Source organism: Equus caballus, chromosome 15, assembly GCF_041296265.1.
Source record: "Equus caballus isolate H_3958 breed thoroughbred chromosome 15, TB-T2T, whole genome shotgun sequence".
NCBI lineage: Eukaryota > Metazoa > Chordata > Mammalia > Perissodactyla > Equidae > Equus > Equus caballus.
Window position 1 is genome coordinate 80,364,523 of NC_091698.1, and position 24,377 is coordinate 80,388,899.

The following is a 24,377-nucleotide window of genomic DNA, read 5'->3' on the forward strand; positions in this document are numbered from 1 at the left end:
TTAATGGTGTATCACTTATATTTACCTTAAAATAAACAGAATTTATTGGAATTAAAACAATTAGATTTACTAGATCCTGTTTGCTATTTTCCAACTGTGCGTAGGAGGCAAATTATCCTTTGCATTTTTCACAAATACAATAGTATCAATAGTATCACGGTTTGGAAAGCCAGTTGCATGTTGCTAATCTTGATACAAATGTAAGGTAGCGCTAACACCGCTTATCCGCAGATTTAAGTACTTGAATAAAAGCTTACTAGGAAACCTCGTCACTGCTTCTTCCCCCACCTCTGGCTTTAGAGCAAAACACTGACATTCTTTCGCAGATAGTTGAACTTGAGCCTGTGATTTTCTATTAAGAACTACCCAACAAGTGGTTTTGGTTCCGCGAGGAAGAGCTTCGGCAGAAGCTTTCAGGCAGCACCGAAGCCTGGGCGGGCCGAACCCCTGCGGGCTGGGCTAGTCACGGGGTCTGCAGCTGGGGTGCCACTAGCTCTGGGTGGGAAGGCCGAGGAAGATTCTCTCACAGACCCAGGGTCCACCCTTGGCCAGGATACCCTGCGGACCGCAGAAAGTAACGTAGACTCAGGACCGGTCAGAGTCCCTCCCGCCCCATGCCAGCTGGGGAGTTCTGCGCAGGCGCGCCAGTCGTGCGATATCCGTCACTTACGGCGGAAGTGGTTTGTGCTGGGAGTTGGTGGCGCGGTTCAGGGCTCTTAGGAACCAACGGCTTGGGCGCGGGTAATCAGCTCCCTTTCCCCCTGTCCTCACTTCTTCTAGGTTCTTGGGACTATCGCGGACCTTCCGGACCTGATGCGGGCGCCCGGTGGTGGACTGTCCCAACCCTGCTCCTCTACTGCTCGGGGTGCTCCCGCGCCCAGGTGGGGGTGAGGGGCGGGGTCGGGGGCTGGGCTGGACTCGATTCTAGCGTGTTCGTGCCGAAATCTCCCGGGTAACTCACGATTCTTCTTGTTTTCCAAGACTGGTAACCGGGAACTGTGACTTGCAGGGTCCGCCATGGAGCCAGAGCAGATGATGGAGGGACAGACGCAGGTACTGGGAGGCCCTGGATTCAGGGTGGCGGCGTGCAGCGATAAAGAGTGGCTGATGTTTCTGTGACCTGTGTTTTGTTTTCTAGGTTGCAGAAAATCCTCACGCTGAGTATGGTCTCACAGATAACGTCGAGGTAAGTCGCCCAGTTCTGTGTTGTTTCTATGCGTCTCTTAGGAGCTGGAGGAGACTTGGGATCCATTTTTACTAGGTTGCTTTGCACGAGGGAAAACTTTATCATCATGAACCAAATAGTATCAAATTATAGGTAGCTTGTTTTATTAGCAGTACTGATACTTCGTGATATACAGACGTAAAAATTAGTTTTGAATCAAGAGGTTGAACTTCTAAAGTGATATAAAAAAGCAAACATACGTTACTATTAGTGACTGTCAGAATCTTTTTGTTTGGTGGCTATTAATGCGTTTGTTGGAATATTACTTTGGAAAAACTGCGCATTGAAATTAGGAAAACCATTGTCTTTGTATCAGAATAGTGCGTTGGTGGAGTCAACATTTAATAAATGTTGATTTCTTTGTAGGTGCCATTGGAAGCTATAATACACATAGTAGACACTGTTTTTGCCTTACACGGTTAAGTCTGAATTCAGAGAATACATGTGAAAAACATACAGAGGAAGGTATACTTTTATATAGCTTTTTCATGTAAGGGCTAAGAGGTTGTTGTCTAAAAGTAGAAGTTACTTTGTAAATGAATGACAAACGCTGGAACAAACGAATTAACCAGAGCTGGGTGGGATCGGTTAGGAAAATAAAGCCTTCCTGGAGGAGATGTGTGTGTCTTATTAAAAAAAAAAATCACCAGTTATTAAGTTTGGATAATAAGGGCGGGAGCATTTCCAAGGAGAATAATAATGGTAACAGTTGCTGATTTTTCTTCAGCCTTATTACCATGTGCTAGGCACACTCCTAAGTAGTTTGCGTGTATCTTCAGCCTTATAAGACTCAGAGAAGTTTAGTAACTTGTCTAAGGTCACCAAGAAGCATGTTACTTGCACAGGAGAGCTGTGAAACCTAGGCAGGTTGACATTTTTGAGGTAGTATTAAATTGTATTGCCGATCTTGACCAACTCTTAGAGTTCACTGGCATGTGGATTACTGGCTGGCACGGATTACTCTGTGCCTATAGAATTTCTGGGAATATTTATTGGTTTGATATCAGTATTAAGGAGAGAATCGATGTCTTTCATAATGTAGTTTTTAATTGAATGGCTATGCTGAATCAGGTGAAGATTCTCTACACCACTTTGTGTTTTAGTTATTTTAGGCATCAGCATAGTCTTTTCTTGATGGTGTTTGTATATGAAGCCCGAGCCAGGATATAGTAGAGCAGTGTTACCCAAATGCTTCTTCTCAAACCCTCAGACCAATTTCCATAGTACAGTGAAAAAGATGAGAGTGGAGTGAGTGTTTGATAATGATATATTATTTGGTGATTGGTCTTCCTGCTTCTATAATTTTAAATGCCCGTTCTTTTATGAATTAATGGTGATAGTAAAATAATAATGTTTGTCCGTTTGTAAGTTTTTACTTGGCAAAATAGAGTTAACAACCCTATGTCAGTCCCTTCATTCATTATGTTATTTCTAATTTACATGTTTGTGATATCTAATGGTCTGGAAACCACTAGTTTACAACTGCTGCTGCTTATTCTCTTATGATTCCATTTTACTTTTTTAGGTGATTGCTTTAGGATTTATAGTATGCAAGTTTAACTTACCACAATTTACCTTGAAGTGGTCTTAGGTCTTTTCATGTATTGTGTAAGAACCTTACAACAGTATTCTTCCATTTCCTCTCTCCTGGCCTTTGTACTATTGTTATCATATATTTTACTTCTACATATGTTATAAACTCTGCAATTCATTATTTTTATATTTTCTTTAAAAGGTCAATTATCTTTAAAGAGATGTAAACAGTAGAAGAAAGGAGTATTTCACATTTACCCACATATTTACCATCTTGGGGCTCTTCATTCTTGTGTAGATCCAGATTTCCACCTCGTATTATTTTCCTTCCACTTGAAAGGCTTCCTTTAACATTTCTTATAGTGCAGGTCTGCTGGTAAGGAATTCTTTAAGCTTCTAAATGTCTGAAAAGGTCATTATTTTTCCTTCGTTTTTGAGAGTCTTTTGCTGGGTGCAGGTTTTCTCCACTGTGTTCTGGCTGGCGTTTCTGATGAGAAGTCTGCTATCATTCCTATCTTCGCTCCTCCATACTTAATGTCCTTTCTCTGTGTGCTTTTAAGATGATATTACAGGTTTAAAATAAACTGATTATGATGTGCCTTGTTGTACTTTAAAAAAATTTTTCTGGGGGCCAGGCCCATGGCCGAGTGGTTAAGTTCACACGCTCCACTTTGGCAGCTCGGGGTTCCGCAGGTTCAGATCCTGGGTGCAGACATGGCACCACTCATCAGGTCTTGTTGAGGTGGCATCCCATGTGCCACAACTAGAAGGACCACAACTAAAAGTATACAACTATCTACTGGGGGGATTTGGGGAGAAAAAGCAAAAAAAAAGTTTGGCAAGTTCTTAGCTCAGGTGCCAATCTTTAAAAAAAAAAAATTCTGTTTCTTGTGCTTAGGATTCATTGAGTTTCTTAGATCTAGGAGTTTAGAGTTTTTTTGGACTTCTTGAACATATAAAATAATAACTGGTTTAATGGCATTGCCTGTTCTACCATCTGTGTCATTCCTGGATCTGTTTCTGTGGATTGATGTTTCTTCTCATTATGGGTAGTATTTTCCTGCTTCTTTGCCTGTCTGGTAATTTTTTATTGGAGGCTGGGCATTGTGAAGTTTACCCTTTTGGGTACTAGTTATTTTTGTATTCCTCCTACATTCTTTTTCTCCTTCTTCTCCCCAAAGCCTCCCATTACATAGTTGTATATTCTAGTTGTGAGTGCCTCTGGTTCTGCTATGTGGGATGCCGCCTCAGCATGGCCTGACAAGGGGTGCCACGTCCACGACCAGGATCCGAACTGGTGAAACCCTGGGCTGCCGAAGCAGAGCACATGAACTTAACCACTTGGCCATAGGGCCAGCCCCTCCTTCCAACATTCTTGAGCTTTGTTCTAAGACACAGTTAAGTTACTTGAAAACAATTTGGTTTTTTTTTATTTTTATTTTTTGAGGAAGATTAGCCCTGAGTTAACGTCTGCCACCAATCTTCCTCTTTTTGCTGAGGAAGACTGGCCCTGAGCTAACATCCGTGTTCATCTTCCTCTACTTTATATGTGGGATGCCTGCCACAGCATTGCTTGGTAAACGGTGCATAGGTCTGCATCCGGGATCTGAACCGGTGAACCCCAGGCTGCCGAAGCAGAACCTGTAAACTCAACTGCTGCGCCCTGAGCTGGCCCCACAATTTGATCTTTTGAGGGTTTTTTTAAGATTGGCACCTGAGCTAACAACTATTGCCAATCTTCTTTTTTTTTTTCTTTCTGCTTTTTCTCCCCAAATCCCCCCAGTGCATAGTGTATATTTCAGTTGTGGGTCCTTCTGGTTGTGCTATGTGGGACACCACCTCAGCATGGCCTGATGAGTGGAGCCATGTCCGTGCCCAGGATCTGAACCAGCGAAACCCTGGCCCGCTGAAGCGGAGCACACGAACTTAACCACTAGGCTATGGGGCTGGCCCCTGAGGTTTGTTTTTTAAGCTTTGTTAGGTGAGACCAGACCAGCCTTTAGTTTAGGCCTAATTTCCTCCTCTTGTGTATTCTACCCAATGCATCATGTATTATGAGGTTTTCCCATTCCGGGACACAGGAACATGAACTACTCCTGGCTTTGTGTGAGTTCCAGGGATTGGACCTCTTGCTCCTTTCATGTTTTTTTCCCCTGGCCTTAGATAGCTTCCTCACACCCATGCACTGATAAGTACTCACCTGAAGGCTGGAAGGCAATCTCTTTAGTCTCTTTCTGTGCAACTGTCTCATCTCCATGCAACTCTCTTCTCTTCAGTACTCCACCCTGCAAATTTTAGTTATCTTGGTCTCCCTGAATTTTCTCCTCTGTCTTCTCAACTCAGGGAGACTGCTGGGCTCTGCTTGGGTTCATTCTCCCTGGATTACATCATATTAATTCTTCAGACAGGAGGCAGTAAGCTAGGGCTCACCTCATATTTTTCCATTTTTGTGATCACTGTTTTACGCTGTTAACAGCTTACTCTTTTTTTGTGTGGTAATTTGGATATATATTTTTTAGATTAATTCAGGATTTGACTCAACTAAAATTAAGCATAGCAATTGGCATGTAGTGGGTATTCAGTAAGTGTTTGATTGAAATAAGTGAGAGGATTTGGTCAAGGAGTTTATTATAGGATCTATAGGAGTTGCTTAGGCACTGCTATTTCTTATTGAAGGCATTGGAATGTCATGTAACTGACTAGTTTTTGTCATATATGGGTACTATCTATTGAAATTTATTGAGGAACAGTAAGTTTCTTAATGCATTGGCAAATAGTTATTTTATACATTAAGTATAGAAAATGATTTTCTCTGAGTCCCAAAATTAGATTGAAAAATCATAAGCAAAACTAGAATAGTAGCCTGACGTAGTTATGGGAGGTGTCTTTGGAAACTATGATATATATATTGTAAGTATGCAAATAAAGTTTTTTCTCAATTCTTACAAAATAAAATTGTCTAAAAAAAATCATCTAGAAGAATTGTTGACTCATTCATATCCAGTTTGAGTATGATTGGATCAAAGTTCGTTTAAATAAAAGTCCTCTTAATAGTGTTTTGTCTTTTAGATGGCTACTTATTTCTAAATTTCTAAAATGGTAGATTTCCAAAAGAAGGCAAAGTTTTTCAATACACTCATTTTTGATGCTCTGAATGTCAGATGAATCTGTGTGAAAGGCCCCAAATTTTGGGATCCTTAGGGGTAGAAAGTATAAGTCATTGTTTCCTAAACATCATTTAAATGTCACATTAATGATCTTTTCCATATTAGTCATTTCCCCTGGTTTTTTGGGCTATTATTGGTTTGGTTTTTTTTTTTTTTTTTGAGGAAGATTAGCCCTGAGCTAATGTCTGCCACTAATCCTCCTCTTTTTTTTTTTCCAAAGATTTTATTTTTTTCCTCTTTCTCCCCAAAGCCCCCCGTTACATAGTTGTATATTCTTCGTTGTGGGTCCACTTCGTTGTGGCATGTGGGACGCCGCCCCAGCGTGGCCCCATGAACAGTGCCATGTCCGCGCCCAGGATCCGAACCAACGAAACACTGGGCCACCTGCAGGGGAGCTCGCGAACCCAACCACTCGGCCACGGGGCCAGCCCCTAATCCTCCTCTTTTTGCTGAGGAAGACTGGCCCTGAGGGGCTGGCCCAGTGGCTCAGCCGTTAAGTGCACACGTGTTGCTTCAGAGGCCTGGGGTTCATCGGTTCAGATCCTGGGTGCAGACATGGCACTGCTTGGCAAAAGCAATGCTGTGGTAGGCGTCCCACATATAAAGTAGAGGAAGATGAGCATGGATGTTAGCTTAGGGCCAGTCTTCCTCGGCTTAAAAAGAGGAGGATTGGCAGCAGTTAGCTCAGGGCTAATCTTCCTCAAAAAAAAAAAAAAAAAAAACTAGCTCTGAGCTAACATCGGTGCCCATCTTCCTCTACTTTATATGTGGGACGCCTACCACAGCATGGCTTGCCATGCGGTGCCATGTCAGCACCCAGGATCCGAACCGGCGAACCCTGGGCCGCAAAATCGGAATGTGTGAACTTAACCGCTGTGCCACCAAGCCGCCCCATGTTATTTTTCCTTAAATCTATTTACTTTTAAAAATCATGGATGCATTTCTTTGAAAAAGAAACATCAATGGAAAAGCATTCTCATTGTAATAGAAGGTAGCCATAAAAATGGAAACAGTGAATACAAAACTGGTAATAAATTTTAGCTAGATTCTGTTGCCATTGAAGGCTCTGAGCCTGAACCTAGCTCTTTCTGTTAAGAAGGGAGTTTAGCAAGTTTTACAGAAGTGTTAAAGATGTATTAGTACCAGACTGAATCTTTTTTCTTTATATTATCTATGATGAAAGAATTGAAACAGGACTAGCTTTCTCACTGTCACAGTGCTATTTAGAGTCGTGTCTAGATTTTTTGAAGCACACTGTGAGAAGGTATTCTCATGAAAAAAGAAAAAGTGACTTGTATTACTTCTAAAAAAAGCAGAAGGAAAGGGAGAAAGAGTAGGATCTGAAGATATGATATTAAAAGAATGAGAGATTATGGTGCCTTCAGAGAGAGAAAGCTTGAATGAAATTTAGAGGATTAGAAAATCAGCGTCTGATTTTATTTTGGAGAAAGACTTGCAGATTCACGCCAGGTTTCTGGTCATTGATTTGTCTTTTCTATTAGTGTCATATTTCCATTAATTTTTGTTTAACACTGAAAATAATCTAGTTATTTGTCATATTAATGCATGTCTTTGAATTCACTAGAGGATAGTAGAAAACGAGAAGATTAATGCAGAAAAGTCATCAAAACAGAAAGTGGATCTCCAGTCTTTACCAACTCGTGCCTACCTGGATCAGACAGTTGTGCCTATCTTGTTACAAGGACTTGCTGTGCTTGCAAAGGAAAGGTAAGAGTGTCTGCAAATGGAGTTACCAGAGAAAGCAAAGTAGACTTCCTGAATTGAAATATCATTAGTTTTGTATAGTTATTTTTTACTATGTAAGGAATTTATGAGTATAAAAGATTTATTTTTAAAGAAGTCAGCCCATAATCTCAATTCAGGCACTTTCATTTTTTTCTACTTGTCTTAAAGCATGTGCATATTTGTAAAGATTTTAATCATGGTACACATGTAATTTTGTATCTTCTTTTTACTTAATATTATGATAAAACTTTTTCTGTATGTCTGTATAGCCTTTGTGATTATAATTTAAATTATAATAATACCACAGTTAACTTAGCCATTTTCTCATTGTTGAACATTTAGGTCCAATTTCCTTTGTTATTATAGGTCACCAGGCAGTTTATCTATTTTCATGCCTCTTTGGCTTTTGTTTAATTACTTTCTTATGATAAATTCCCAAGAGCTGGTTTTCTAGTTCAAAGGACATGACTATTATTTTGATTTGTGACACTTTATATCATATTTCTGTCCAAAAGTTTATCCTTAAAATTCTTTCAATCTCATCAGGGCTCAATAGCATGAGTGTTATAAACTTTTCTTGCCAAGTTGTTTTAATTTACATTTCTTTATTAGAAGGTTACAGTTTTTCTCTTTTCTGTGCATGTTTTTCCCTAGTAATTCTATTTAAATTTTCTTGTGTATAAGCAAATCTAATAAGAAAAATTTTTTGTAAGTTACATTAGTTAACATTTATTAGGTATAAATTATATTTTATTCAAAGAATAATAATGAATACTGTAGCAAACTGATATAACTTGATAAAGAACTTGATGGAAATATGTCTCATCTTACACTAAGAAATAGTTGTTGATTTAAAATACGTATATTAGTTAATGTAGAAATTATATGAATTCACATTAAATATTTGTCTTGGATTTTTATATTTATAAAATAGTATTTATTTATGACTACAAGGTATTTCTTATCTGTGCCACTGACAATTGAATTGTGAACATCTTTTATATATATATATATTTTTTCTTTCTCTAAAGAAGGCCAATATCTTAGAAATTCTAAATATTACTTTAAATGTTAGGAGAAAAATTTGAAGAAGTTTTTAAGTAACATGCTGTTAAATGTAAATACAAATTTTAAGTAAGGAGTTCTGGCAAAATAAATCATCAAATTAATCATAAATATTTTGTGAAAAATGTTGTCTTTGTCTATTCAGTTCAAAAGGCTGTCTAAAGTGTTAAGTGGGGGCCGGCTCTGTGGCCGAGTGGTTGTTTGCGTGCTCCGCTTTGGCGGCCCAGGGTTTCGCCAGTTTGGATCCTGGGCGCAGACATGGCACTGCTCATCAAGTCATGCTGAGGCAGCGTCCCACATGCCACAACTAGAAGGACCCACAACTAAAAATACACAACTATGTACCGGGGGGCTTTGGGGAGAAAAAGGAAAAATAAAATCTTTAAAAAGAAAAATGTTAAGGGAATGTTTTGACATCATTATGATTTCTAATATAGTTTTTATAATATTTATTCTAAATATGCTTTTTCATAGTAGGGTTTAAAATAGATGTTTTCCCCAAGTTTTCATGTTTGGACTTTTTCGCTATAAGAATAATTTATGTAAAAATGATAAATATGGGGGCTGGCCCTGTGGCCGAGTGGTTAAGTTCGCGCACTCTGCTGCAGGCGGCCCAGTGTTTCGTTGGTTCGAATCCTGGGCGTGGACATGGCACCGCTCATCAAACCACGCTGAGGCAGCGTCCCACATGGCACAACTAGAAGGACCCACAACAAAGAATATACAACTATGTACTGGGGGGCTTTGGGGATAAAAAGGAAAAAAATTAAATCTTTAAAAAAAAAAGATAAATATGAAAGAACTCTTTTTTTTTAAATTTTTTTCCAGTTTTATTGAGAAATAATTGACATGCATCACTGTATAAGTTTAAAGTGTATGGCATGATGGTTTGATTTACACATATTGTGAAATGATTACCATAGTAGGTTTAGTTAACATCCATCAACTCATATAGATACAATAAAAAGAAAAAGAATTTCTCCTTATGATGAGAACTCTTAGGATCTACTCTTTTTTTTCTTTTGAGGAAGATTAGCCCTGAGCTAACATGCGCTGCCAATCCTACCCTTTTTGCTGAGGAAGACTGGCCCTGAGCTAACATCTGTGCCCATCTTCCTCTAATTTATATGTGGGACGCCTGCCACAGCATGGCTTGCCAAGCGGTGCCATGTCCTGCACCTGGGATCTGAACTGGCAAACCCCGGGCCACCAAAGTGGAATGTGCGAGCTTAATCACTGCATCACCAGGCTGGCCCCAAGGATCTACTCTCTTAACAACTCCAACCCTCCCTCCCCCTACCTCTTAATTTAAAAAAGTGTTTAACTTCTCAGGTGTGCTGTGTGGTGGCAATATTAGAATTATTATTTATTTAAATATTTGAAGAAAAGTAGAAGTTACTTTTTAAAAAGAAACAACAGAACTCACTTGTCCAAATGAGTATTGCTCCCTTTGACTAGTCACTTGGAGAATTCATCTACATGTCTTAGTGATGCCACAGCCATTTTCCTGTGTTGTTTTTGTACTCTTATTGAAAGATAATACTTACGTAGAAAATTACGTATATCATAGATATATAGCTTGATGAATTTTCAGAAACCAAACATACCCATGTAACTTGTACTCAGATCAAGAAACTGAATGCTGCCAGCACCCTACATGCCTCCCTTGTGACCCCTTCAAGTCATTATTTCCCTTAGGTATCGTCATCACATTGTTAGTACATTTTTGAAACTTGTGTTTGGGAATTGCATTCATAAGCAGTGTTAAATCCTATAAAAACTTTAGTCTCTTTAAACTATATTGTTGGCTAACTTGCTTGCCATTGTCATTTACCATATTTACTATGAATGGGCTTTGAATATAAAATGAAAATTAAAATGATATGTTTTCATTATGGAGCAAAAACATTTAAATTAACACATCTAGAATATAAATTTCTAAATTTTGGATTTTTTTTCTCTTACAGACCACCAAATCCCATTGAATTTCTAGCATCATATCTTTTAAAAAACAAGGCACAGTTTGAAGATCGAAACTGACCTATTGGGAAGAACAGAAAAATTTGGTTTCTACTGTAGATTTACATGATTAAGAGGCAGCTTTAATTGCCATGATTTTCCCCCCTTTTTGGAAGTATAAGAACCTTCAGGACAACAGAACTTATTTCCGGAGTTGCAGAAGAAAATATATTTCTCTTATTTTGATTTAGTCACCATACTTATTTAATGAGTGTATTCTGTGCAGTTTTTTCTGATTGTCTTTAACTTTCTTTTTAAAATGACCTTCAAAATAAACTGTTAAAATATCATTATTTTAAAGTAGTTTTTGTTCTGCATTTTATATGGGTCAGTTGTTTTCAGAAATTGCTTCTTTCTTGTGTCTTAGAATGCTGTAGGCTTTTACAGCAGCATGAAAATCTACCAGAGTCAAGTATAATGTTAAAAAAATCTCAGCCGGTTTTTCTCAGCGTTATCCCTGGACCTCTCAGAGGATGGGATCTGAGCATCTTCAATTTTTAACAAACATCAGAGGTGATTCAATGCACAGTAAAGTTGGAATACTGCTGAAGTATTTCAGAGGGTGTACAGTATTCTCCAATGCTGTCAGCCTTTATGGTAATAATATAGTAATAGCTATCATTTATTGCAATTTTATGTGTCAGGCACAGTACTATTTTACTTAAATTATCTCACATAGAAACTCTGCAAAGTAGATATTGTTACTCCCATTTTGCAGATGAGGAAACAGATTTGGGGAAGTTAGGGGATTTGCTCAAGACCGCACTGCTGGTAAGTGCTTGAATGGGCATTCAAACCCAGTTCAACCAACGTGTTGCTGATAACTCAGTGAGAAGTACTTGTGCTGGTTAATATCATTGCTGCTTTTTGTAATAAAAAACACTAGCCAGTCCTTTTTGGATCTGTTCACTTTGGCCTGTGTGAAGAAATTGAGATAACTCACTAACTCAGAAAAGAGAAAATTGTCTGAAGAGAGCCGAGCAGGAAAAACATTCGTTAGAGCAGTGGTTCTCAACTCAAAGTGATTTTGCCCGCATCTCTCCAGAGGATATTGGTGATGTCTAGAAACATTTTGGTTGTCACAAGTGGAGTAAGGTGGGGCATCTAGTGGGTAAAGGCCAGAGATACTGCTAAATATCTTACAACGCACAAGACAGCCTAGGTGCCGTACCCCTCCTCAAGAATGATTCAGCTCAAAATGTTGAATTCTAAGGTTGAGAAACCCTCCTTTGCAAGCATATTAAAGACTTCTGTCTCCAAGCTAAATATGGGGAGGCAAAGTTAGAAATTTAATTAGTTAATTTAATTAGTTAAAGTTCTCTTTAACACAGGAAAAACTTCTTTCAGAAAGAGTGAGGGGGCTGGCCCAGTGGCGCAGCGGTGAAGTTCGCACATTCTGCTTCTCGGTGGCCCGGGGTTTGCGGGTTTGGATCCTGGGTGCGGACATGGCACTGCTTGGCAAAAACTATGCTGTGCTAGGTGTCCCACATATAAAGTAGAGGAAGATGAACACGGATGTTAGCTCAGGACCAGTCTTCCTCAGCAAAAAGAGGAGGATTGGCAGTAGTTAGCTCAGGGCTAATCTTCCTCCAAAAAAAAAAATGCAAAGAAGGAGTGACGCTTGCAGGGAGATGGTGCTATGGGTTTTTTTTTAAGATTGGCACCTGAGCTAACAACTGTTGCCAATCTTTTTTTTTACCCCTGCTTTTTTTCCTCCCCAATTCCTCCCAGTACATAGTTGTATATTATAGTTGTGGGTCCTTCTAGTTGTGGCATGTGGGACGCTGCCTCAACATGGCCTAATGAACGGTGCCGTGTCTGCACCCAGGATCCAAACCCTGGGCCGCTGAAGCAAGCGCATGAACTTAACCACTCGGCCATGGGGTCGGCCCCCTGATGCTATGGTTTTGATTTATATCTGTAGATCCAAATATTTGAATAGGAAAAACCTGGAAATACTGGGATCTCTTGCTTATACAGTACTTTTCACAAGTATCCCATCAAATTTATTTTGGTTATTTAGCTAACTCATATGTTCTACCCAAGTCTTTTTAGTGATATTTTAACATTTAGTACTAATTGGGTAACCTTTTATTAAAGCATCAATAATTTTATCTTCTTAACAGTAGTTCTTCACCAGTGATTCACATCAGAGCCACTTGGGGAAAACTTCTCAGATATAAATATATATGTCAAGTATATATGTAAATTTAAAAAAATATGCATATGTATATGCATGCCTGGGCCCTGGAGAGCCTAATTCAATTGGGATAGAGCCTGGGCTTCTGAATTTGACAAAAACTCTTTAAGGCATTCTGATACACACCTCTGGTTAATGACCACTTAGAAGTAATGCAGTTCTCTGCGTAGTCCTGGTCTACTTCCAGTGTTCTATTGAATTAACTTTGAGATGGAGCTTAAATTACTCCATCTTGAAATTGGTACGTTTTCAGTGAGGACTGAGAATAGGCATGTCTTGCTGGCAGTGCACATGCTACTTACCGAGCACTTACCATGTGCCAGGCACCATGTTAAATACTTTATATGAATTATCATTTAATCCTCAAAACCTATGAGATATGTTTCATTTTAATACCACGTTTTTCGATGAAGAAAGTGAGACTTAGTTAACTTGCTCAAGGTTTCAGGGGAAGTAAGTTCAGGGCAAGGATTCAAACCCAGTTTAATGCTGTGTTACCTCTCCTCAATGCTATATTACCCTCTGCTGTAATGCTCTCAGATATGCTTAAAATTTTTCTTTGGGGAGAAAAATTAGCCCTTATATGTGTACAGTAGAAGCCCTCTTCTCTGGCTGGTAGATGAAAGAGTCATAGGGAATCATAAATGACACTAAACAGTTTTTTAAAACTTAAAAATATTTTGATTTCAGTCTTTTCTCTGGTTCTGAGTTCTTTGATTGGAATTCTGTATCATCTTTCTTCCACAAACCATCCCTATAATGTCTACAAATTTCAGTTTCAGATTTTTTGAAAGTTGAGTAAGATTTTAGATATTTAAGAAGTAATTTGTAGAATCCTACACTTTTTTCATGTTTTTTTCCTTCAGCCTTCAGTCATCTTATCTGCTTCTAATTTGACAGTTGTTTTTATTGATTCTTCCCAAAACTTTCCATCTAATATTTGTACATACACCTTTTACATTACATTTGTATTTTATTGGTTTGTGTAATATCTAATTAAAATATGTCATGGCAGTACCTAGTACAACTGGTATAAATAAGTTAAAGAATGTAATTGATCCTTGTTCTGCACACAAACCTAGGAGAGTGCAAAAGTGTGAGAGTTTCCTAAAAGGTGTGGTCTACCAGCTTCAAATGTTCAGCTTGTGGTGGGCATTTTTCAGTGTATTTTACTATGGGAATGGAGAGCATCACTTACTCCAGTAAGTTGGTTAAATAGAAGTCAGTTAAGCAAGCTTCTCCTATACTTTGATTAGGTATTTTATGTGTATCTGGAAATTATAGAAACAATTCCTACTTTTTGAGTGCTTAATTTAATGAGGAAGATATTGCTTAGCAAACAAATACAGAAATAGAAGAAAGTACTTTTTCTTATTGAGTGAATTCTTGAATTATGTCAGTAGGTGGTTAGTGGGAGGAACAGTAGAGTAAATCAGGAATAGATTCCTAAAGGAAATAGAGACTTTGAATTGAAAAAAAGAAAAACAGTTTAGATAGGCGTTGGTCTATCTAATTCTGACGAGCCTATAGGAAGAATATTAAACCGTTGTTTAAATCTCACTTAGGAGAAAGTATAGTGGGATTTTAAGAATGATAACTTCCCATAGAAACATGATAGAATGGTTGTAGGGATACCATAAATATTGTAGTCAGATATTTTCCTGTATTGGACTCCAAAAAGGCATTAACAAATTGGAAGCCTGGTACATATGATCAAATTGTAACCAAGGACAAAAGATGAAAGCTGTAAATGGCTATCACCCAGAATCCACTTGTTTAAAAACCTCTGGATTTAAATTAGGAAAGTAGGAAAGTAATATAATAGTAGAAAATAGGTCACTAGAGATAAAAGAGGTAGTCAGAAATGAATAAGAATTTTCTTTAAAAAAAAACCCTCTTGTCAGTTATTTAATTTCTGGGAATCCTAAATAATATTAACAATAAATTTGAAAAAAGCTTTATGTACAAAATTTATTCCAAAAAATTGGAAATGAACATATTTTCATCTTATAAGAATCATTAAAAATGTACTTAGCCCAGTGTCAGGTACGTAGTAAGTGTTTAATAAGTGTTACATATTAAGTTTGATTTCTAAAGAAGAAAGAAGCAAAGTTTACTGAAAGTAGGTTAGAGTATTACTTTGAAATCAAAAGAGCATCTTTATGCTAAACTCTTCTCTCAACCTTGATTTCTTCAAAACCCTGTAGTAATCTAGAATATTTTTCCGATATAAGGCTTTCCATAATTAGGGGCTCATCAAGCTATCAGTTGTGGATAAGTAAAATCTAAAAATGGTAATAATTCAAGGCCCCCCCCCCCGCCCCCCCCCATGGCCGAGTGGTTAAGTTCGTGCACTCTGCTCTGGCAGCCCAGGGTTTCACTGGTTCAAATCCTGGGTGCAGATATGGCACTGCTCATCAAGCCATGCTGAGGCAGCATCCCACATGCCACAACTAGAAGGACTCACAACTAAAAATATACAACTATGTACCAGGGGGCTTTGGGGAGCAAAAGGAAAAATAAAATCTTTTTTTTTAAAAAAAGGTTAATTCAATATTGCCATGTAGATTACAAAAACAAAAACAAAAATCAAGCCTAAAGATGTAAGTAAGTATTTTTTTGTATGGGTAGTATATGTATATGGCACAAAATTAAAAAGATACACAAAGATATACATTGAAAACTTTAAATCTTTTGTCCATCCTTGCACTCAGCTGCCCAAACAGTTACTGTTACCAGTTTGTTGTGTTTCCTTCTAGAAGTATCCCATGTATATGCAAGTGTATGAGAATATAAGTATCCATTTTTCCACATCTCATATTGATGGATATTGTTGTTTCTAGACGTTTGCTAGTACAGACTGATGCAGTTAATATCCAATATGCTATTTCAGAAAATATGTAGGATATTAATGTTGGGTTCTGGGACTAATGGTGCCCTATTTGTTGAAGTCTATGCTTCATACGCACTCTATTAATGAAGATTTCTTCCTTGCCCTTTACTATGAATTATATTTATGGGGCATCAAACCCAAATTTCTGGTGGATATAATGGAAACTAATAATAACATAGGAATTGCATAGTTTTGCCAAACAGGCTTCTCCTGAGATATGAAATGAGTATTGTGCATTATATGGATCTTCCTTAATTTAGGGGAGGTGGGTAAGTGAATAGTTTCAACTTATTTCTTTCAAGAGTCTACCCTTGAATAAGTAGCCAGAATAAGATGTGTAGAAGTAATGGTGGGATATATATCGAGAGGATTCTAGAGACAATAGAAGATCTTCTAACCTTTCTCTTTACTTGGCATTGAGTCTTTGCTCAATATGACCAGTAGGAAAAATCCTTTGGGGAAAGCAGCCTCCAACTGAGCACTTTCATAGGGAGGAAGCTTAATTTCAAATTAGATTACTAGTTTGGAATGAGACATAGGATTCTTGCTAGGAGCAGAGGATAATGATAAGAACATTTACAAAGAACAGCTTACAAATTGTTTTTACATACCTCAAAGATTCTTAGAGCAAGCCTGTGAGTTAGATATTACCGCTGTTTGCATTTGACAGATGAGAAAACTCAGGCTTTAAAAGGTTAAATTACTATATGTCCAGGATGACACAGCTGGTGATTGACAGGGCCAGGACTCAAAATTTGATTTTCTAATTTGACCAGCCTAAATATGAAGCTTTCTTAGTTCATTATTTCCAGTGTCCCTCCCTTCCTTTTTTGTCCACAGAAACAAATCAGTAATAATTATTTTCGAGTTACCACCATTATCAACACCATTTCAACCATATCAACAGTTTGCTTTTCTTGAAATTTACAATGAAAAGTTCACTACTTTATCAGTTATTACTGAGTTTTGGTACTTCAGGAAGAGTACCGTGGAATCAGAGCTCCAGTCCTCTTTTTTCCATTATCCCAAAATTGACTAGTTGGTACATTCATTTTTTTTTTTTTGCTGCATAATATTTTAATATTTGGGACAGTGGTGAAGAGAGAGGGTTAAAAATTGAGTAAAAAGTACATTTTGGAGTTTTTTTAGCCTAATAACAATGTAGAAAAAGGCGTGACAGCCGGATATGTTGCAGCAATTGGCCAGCCTTTAGGACTGGGATCTCACACAAGGTCCTTGGGCCTTAAAGCTGACCAAGGTGGGAGGAGGCGTAGGAATAGGATAGTACCTTTTTTTTTTTTTTTTTAAGAAAAGGCATATTACTATGGCACTAGGGAAGCTTAGGCAGCCAGTGTCTGCTTTGGACTCTACCACGGATCTGTTTAGTGTGAAATTCAGATAAAACAATTTTATTGCTGTAACTCAAAATCTTTCATTGAAGATATGCAACTTTTACTCTCTTCCCAGTTTTGGAATGGTCTACTTCCCAACAACGATTCCTTGGAGGTCTAAGAGAGCCTACTTTGGGGTGATTCTTCTATAATTTTAAAAGAATTATTTGTTCCTGACTTCTGTGGACTACTGGGATTTATAAGCTAACGAAGAGTTGAATATAATGTTTGTCGTATGCCTAGTGTATCAGGCTCTTTACATTTTATTAATTTATAATCCTAGGGCCACCCCTTGAGTATTGTTACCCCCAATTTATAGATGAGAAAAACTGAGGCTAGCTATATCACACCTTAGGGAGTTAAGACATGCACCTACATAAATATAACATGAAACAAGATACATGTTTATAGTGTCAAAGCCACGGTTAGGTGCTAAGAGTGGCTCTGTGAAGCACACGCCAGCATTTGCAGGACCACAAGCACACTACCATGTGGCAGCCTCTACAAATGAACTTCTCAACGTGGCCACAGACTTGCGTCCCTAGGAGTGAAACCTTGGGGGTTCGAATCCACGAAGGACTCCTGCGTATCACGGGCAGTCCGAGGTGGACTTTCCCCGTGGAAAGCCGCCTCTGCACGCCCTAGGTGCTCTTCATTTAAGGAAGTTGGCTGGGGGAGGGGGCTTGCCCTGCGGCTGCGTCCTGCTCCCCGCGCCCTCCCCCTCCCAGCCTCTGCTGCCGCTAAACCCCGGAGAGCGGAGCGTGCACGTTGAGATTCCTCGGCGGGCCTGGCAGCGGCTGCTGGGCATGCTCAGTGGGCAGGACCCGTTAGAGTGGCGAGTAAGGAAGCGTTGGCTCTTCTCCGGGTCTGCCTTCCCCGGTTCAGGCCCCGGCCCTGGGCTTTTGTGTGCGCGGAGCCGCAGCCGCCGCTGCCTCCTCGCGGGGCCGCCCGACCCCAGATGCCGCCTGGCCTGTCCGGTTTCCGCCGTTAACCTCACCGCGCGGCCGGAGGAGGAGCGGGGCGGGGCGGGGCCGGCGGCCCGGCGGCCGGGCGGGCAGGAGGGCCCTGCCCGGGGTGGGGGTGGGTGCGGGGAGTCCCGCGGGGGGTGGGGGGAGGGGGCGGGCGCGGAGTCACGGGGGTGGGGTCACCGGCGGTGGCTCGGGGAGGCCAGCGGGGAGGGGAGGGGGCCGTGGGGGCGGCTCGGCGGAACCAGCCCCGGCTGGGCAGCAGCGGCGACGCCGGGGGCCGGGGCCAGGGCTTTCCGGGCCTCAGTGAAGCCGCCGCGGGCCCCATCTTCCGGCGGTCGCCGGAGTTTGTGGTGATTGTTGCTGCCGCCGCCACCGCCCCGGCTGCCATCTCCTCCTCCTGGGCCGCCGCCTCCTCCTCTTCCTCCTCCTCCTGGGCCGGGCTGATCCCCTCCCCGCTGCCGCCTCCTCCTGGGCTGGGCCCGCGGTGTCTCGTCCCCTCGCGGAGCCGCTCCTGCCGCCGCCGCCGCCGCCTCCTCATTCATCCTCGTGCACCATAGGCGGCACAGGCACCAAGATGTCCAACCGAGTGGTCTGCCGGGAAGCCAGTCACGCCGGGAGCTGGTACACAGCCTCAGGTAGGGCCCCAGGCCGGCCGGCCCGCCCGCCGCCGCCGCCGCCTGGCCCCGCGCCCGGCCGGCCGAGGTCGGCGGCCCGGCCCCGCGCGGCGGCGGGAGGGCCGAGGGCGCGGACGGCCCCGGCCGCGGACCGCGTGGGGAGGGAGCGGGCCGGAGGCCGCCGCGCCGCCTCCCCCCGGGCGGCCTCCCGCCGGGCAGCCCGGGCCGGCCGCCCTCACGCTCAGCCCGGAGTTGGGCGAGAGGGAGAGTTGCCGCCCCGGCCGCCCGCGCCCTCCCTCGGGACCGGGCTGGAGGGAAGAATGTGCTCCCTGTGCTGCCGGACCCGAGCCTGCTCGTCGCCTCCGCCGGCTCCCGGGAAGCGGGCGGCCGACCGCTGCCACCCCTGGGAGGCCGGTTTGCCCGGCGCCCGAGCCCCGCTTCCCCAGCACGGAGCCGCGCGACCCTCCGCCCTGTGGCCCGGGAGGGACGCGCTCTCCTGTCCTCCCCGCCGGCGGTCCGGGCAGGGCTCGCAGCTCCAGAGAGGAAGTCTTCTCCCTTTTCCTTTGGCGGCTGAGCGGGAGAGGCGGCCTTTCCCCCTCACCTTTCAGGTGCTCGGCGGTCTCGGAAGCCGCGGAGGGTAGTACTTTTTCACGTTGCCAGACGGGAGGCAGGGTCTGCGCCCGTGACATCTGTAAGAGGAGGGTCTTTTCTGGGATTCGCAGCTCTGGATGTTGGGGGTAGGGTAGAAGTACTGCCGAGCAGAGGCTCGGGGTGGCCTCCCAGCTCTTTTGTCACTGTTTTCATTGTTACTGTCATTCACGAGAGGGGCAGCTGGAGGTGGCATCAGCACTTTCCTGAGCAGCCTCACCGGTCACCAAGCAGGTGCTGGAACTACCTAACGAATTCGATTCGGTTTCGAGCGAATTTAGTCTGCTGTCTCCTGTCTGAAAACATTTTAGAGCTCTTTATGTAAGGAAGGGTAGGGACTTGCCCTTTAATAAAGCTCTTGTTAGAAGGACTGTTTTCTGGGATTACTTTCAGGAGTCACATTTCTGGTAAGTTAACAAAGAAAGTTCCACTGTGATTCCTAATAGTTTTCAGTCGTTTCGTATTGGCTGGTCAATAACTAGACCTACCTTTAATGTGAATTGGATCTTGTTTCCCTTTGCAAATAGTTGGGTTGGATAGTGACATGGTTTGTGAGAAAACGAAGATTTGGAAGAGAAATGATTTCTCTGTGGTTGCTAACCTAGCTCATTAAATACATGCACTTTACTGACTCACTGAAGATTTGCTTTGGGCTTGCAAGCCTAACAGGTATCTATAGTTTTGTATTAAGCAAATGACATTTAGTGGTTACAGTGGCTTCCCTTCGTGGTCCTAAAGTACTTCATAAACATTTAATCAATTCTCACAACCTGCGAATGTCAGTTAAGGTTTTCTTGTTCAACATTTGGGGATGTGTCCAAGACTCAGTACTAAGCCAGTGGCAGAACAAGAAGTGAGAAATGAGAGTCCTGGTTCCAGGGTTTGTCTTCCAATCAGTACATTATTAATATTAAGTATATTAGTGAATAATAGTCTTTTCAGGGTTGTAAATCACTAAGTTTTTTTTTTCAATGTGTTTTGAGAGTTAAAAAGTCTCAGTTGTCACTTTCGTGACCATCTTTTAGTTAATTTCTCTTGCTTTTGATTTCGATATCTTTATATAAGTGTTTTAAACTTTTTTTTTTGTAGTTTGCATTGAAAAGTGGGCACATGATTCTGGAGGAATTTTTCTAGTTTCTTGAACGTTCTTTGGTAAAATAAGGCATAGTTCACACTTTAGACTTGAAAAGACTTCTTCAATAATCTTCTCAAATATAAGAGAATCCTTTAATCCAGCTCAAAACATTCTGTGACTGTGGCTATTTATCAATAGTGAACTAAAATGGACTATTTTCTTAAAAATTTTGAATATATTCTTATTTCTCTAAGTTGTGAATGAAATCAGTAATGCCATTTTGGTAATGTGAATTGTCATAGAGAACTAATTGTTAAAAAAGAAAATTCATGGGCCAGCCCTGTGGCCTAGTGGTTAAGTTTAGTGTGCTATGCTTTGGTGGCCCGGGTTTGGTTCCCAGGCTTGGACCTGTACCACTTGGCGGCCATGCTGTGGCGGTGACCCACATACAAAATAGAGGAAGATTGGCACAGATGTTAGTTCAGGGCAAATCTTACTCAGGCAAAAAGAGGAAGATTGGCAACAGGTGTTAGCTCAGGGTGACTCTTCCTCAGCAAAAAAAATAAAATAAAATTCAGAGTGTGTGTGTATGTGTGTGACTTTAAACTTGAGTAATAATTGAGGGTGAATTTAAAGCAATTTAGTTGTAAAAGCTTATTTTGTATTTTAAAAATAAGTAAAAATATAGGTAAATAAACTTTGACTTGGTCTGATAACTTCTATATTTAATATCCCAGTGTACTTATATTGATAACATTGACCACTGGAAAAATTCTACTTGTGTTATTATTGTTTCCCTAGTAAACTAGTCCAAAAAGCGTAAAATAGGAAAGAGGCAGATGTGCTTGTGGATTGCCATTCTGTGGTTCCTCCAGCATTCAGACTGTGTCCATAGAATTAAAGAGTTCAATTAGTGACATAAGTGAGGATGAAATCACGTTTGCTCCAGTTATATAGCTAATTCAGAAAAAACTGCGTGTGTGTACATATATACGCACACATAGCTTCATTTTTATTTACCCCTTGTTATATGCTAGGTCCATTGATAGAAGTATAAATTACTCCCTGCCCTCAAGGAATTTACAGTTTATTTGAAGTAAGTAATAATTCAAGACAAGAGATAATCAGATGAATTGAGACAATGCTTTTAGGAGCTTTGAGGAGGGTGGAATCACTTAAGGGTAGGATTTGAATTGAACTTTGAAGGAAGGGTAGTTGGGTAGGTTTGGAAAGGAGGAAGGAACATTGGGGAACACCACAGAGATACTGAGGCAGGTAAACGTAAGTAGGTCAATTTAATAAGAATGGAAGGTTCACACAGGGGTGTAGTTCATAAGCCTGGTTGGAGCTAGCGTATAGATGTCCGCGAATGCTATACATCACAGGGATTTGACTTACTCAGTAAGCAGTCAGGGCCCGTGGAGATGTTTCTGAGTAGGGGTCTAATAGGCTAGTAGTGTTTTAGGAAAATTAATCTCATAGGAAGGTTAATCCTCACTGCTTTACAGGTGTACAGGAGGGATCAGCAAACTACGCCCACAGCCCAAATCTAGCCTTCTGCCTTTTTTCTTTTTTTTGAAAGTCCGCTAGCTAAGAATGGTTGTTAATTTTTAAAAGGTTTGAAAAACAAAAATCAAATGCAATAGAAACTGTATGTGACCTGTAAAGCCTAGAATATTTACTGTTTGACCTTTTACAGGAAAAATTTGCCAACCCCTAGTGTAGGTTAGTGGTTCTCAAAGTGTGATCTCTAGATCAGCAGCATAATGTGTCTATGCTCTGTATTTTCTCCATATTTGTTACGGCTTTCATTTCATTATTTCAGGCCCTTATCATTTTGTCAGGACAGTTATAACTGCCTCCTAACCGGCCTTCATTTTGCTAGCCTTATCCTACTTAAAGTCCATCATCTACACTGCTCCTTTAGTAATCTATCTGACCACATACTTTCTTTGCATAAACCTCACTGACACATCTTGCCTGTTGGATAAGGTCCCTTCATGACTTGGCATCTTCCTATCTCTTTGGCCACTCCCCCTCACCCCACCCCAGTTCTTGCTTCTGCTACCTTTTAGCAACATCTAGCAACTGTTCATTGTTTCTTTAAATACACTGTGCTGTTTCTTATCACTCTGCTTTTACTCAAGCTGTTCCCTCTTTTGGAATGTACTTTGCCAGGATAGCCTCCTACTCACCTTTTAAAGACTCAGGTGTTAACACCTCCAAGAAGCCTACCCTGATGCCTTGCCTCCCCTGGGCTCCTTTTGATGTTCTTCTGTGCTTCCATTATATCTTGTGCTTATCTGTGTGTATTTACCTTGTTATCTGTGTATGTGGTCTTCTATCAGATTATGAACTTCTTGAAACCAGGGACCATATCTTACTCATTTTTTTATACCCTAAGTACTCAGCACAGGTTTTGAACATAGTAGATATTCAATAAGTATTTAAATAAATGATTGTTAAATTGCTTGGCGTTTAGTAGATATGGGCAGAGATATTTATGTTTAAATCCTGAAGAACAGTGTCGGTGATAAAGGACCATTGCCAGGCCAGTGACGTCTTTGAACGTAGTATGAGTGAAGAATCTTGGTAGGAAAGGATTAGAAATTCTGATCCACGAGTTGGGGACCCCATTTAATGTAAGATTTTAAAAGAAGTATGACATACGTATGGAAAAGTGTACAGCTAGATGAATTTTCACAAAATAAGCACACTCATGTAATCAGCATCCAGCTCAAGAAACATCAGTACTGGAATCCCCTGCCTCACCTTGTCTTCTAACATAGTACTAAAGTTTTGTTTGTTTTTGGACTCAATATAAGTGGAATCATATCGTATATCATACTTGAGCTTCTTTTGCTCAACATTACAATTATGAGATTAATCCATGTTGTACTGTAGTTTATTCATTCTCATTGCTGTATTCTGTTGTGTGAGTATACCACAGATTATTCATTCTACTGTTGATGGGCATTTGGGTTGCTTACAGTTTTGTTGCTATGAACACTTTTGCACTTTGGTTTTCTGGTGAACACATATATGCATTTTTGTTGGGTATATACCCTAGAGTGGAATTATTAGGCCATGGTTATGGTTTGTTCATTTTTAGTGGATTCTGCTGAAGTTTTGCAAAGTGGTTTTACAAATTTACACTCCTACGTGCAGTGTATGAGAGTTCCAGTTGTTCCACATCTTGCCAACACTTGGTATTGTCAATCTTTTTAGTTATTCTGGAGGGATGTATAGTGGTATTGCATTGTAGTTTTAATTTCATTTTGTTGATGACTAGTGAAGTTGAGCACCTTTTCACATTAAGGATCCCATGTTTATTGGCCATTTGGATTTCTGCTTTTGTAAAGTGTCTGTTAAGTCTTGCCTTTTTTCTATTAGGCTGTTTACTTTTTTCATATTGATTTTAGTTTTTTATATATTCCAGATAAAGCCTTGTTAGATATGTGTATTGCAGATATCTTCTACTCTGTTGCTAGCCCTTTCAGGATCTTGGTGTCTTGGTGAATCAAAATTCTTAATTTTCAAGAAGTCTGGTTTATCAATTGGTTAGTGCTCTTTTGTTTCCATTTGTAAAATCTCTACCTACCTCAGTGTCATGAAGTTACTTTCCTATGTTTTCTTTTAAAAACTTTATCTTTTTACCTTTCATATTTAGATCAGTAATTCATCTGGTTGATAGCTGTATTTGTAGGAAGTAGTGGTACATGACATAAATTTTTTGTTGTTGAAGTAAACATACATATATACAAAACAAGCGTACACTTTGAATATTTTCAAATTTAACATACTCTATGTTACCAGCCTCTAGATCAAGAAAT

At 40.6% G+C, this 24,377-nt stretch overlaps 2 protein-coding genes across 6 annotated transcripts in view; both read left to right on the top strand.

The window, feature by feature from the left end:
* The first annotated feature begins 461 nt into the window (after positions 1-461).
* On the top strand, positions 462-11,045 carry DPY30 (dpy-30 histone methyltransferase complex regulatory subunit). 2 transcript variants are annotated; one of them, XM_001501502.6, is made up of 5 exons: positions 462-741; positions 982-1,053; positions 1,139-1,186; positions 7,511-7,653; positions 10,704-11,045. In XM_001501502.6, the coding sequence occupies exons 2-5, from the start codon at positions 1,018-1,020 to the stop codon at positions 10,774-10,776; spliced, it is 300 nt and encodes a 99-aa protein (XP_001501552.1). In that variant the 5' UTR covers positions 462-741; positions 982-1,017; the 3' UTR covers positions 10,777-11,045. The 2 variants fall into 2 exon arrangements, with proteins under 2 accessions (XP_001501552.1, XP_001501544.1); XM_001501494.5 differs by having other exon boundaries at positions 489-881.
* Positions 11,046-17,875: 6,830 nt separating this feature from the next.
* MEMO1 (mediator of cell motility 1) overlaps positions 17,876-24,377 on the top strand; it is a 119,453-nt gene continuing 112,951 nt past the window's right edge. Inside the window, exons 1-2 of one of the 4 annotated variants that reach the window (XM_023619279.2) lie at positions 17,876-18,078; positions 18,765-18,842. In XM_023619279.2, coding sequence (XP_023475047.1) covers positions 18,782-18,842 — 61 coding nt within the window. In that variant the 5' untranslated portion in view covers positions 17,876-18,078; positions 18,765-18,781. Of the gene's footprint in view, positions 18,079-18,399; positions 18,843-24,377 lie in introns of those variants that run through there. The other 3 variants (XR_011426506.1, XM_070236528.1, XR_011426505.1) reach the window with 3 other exon arrangements.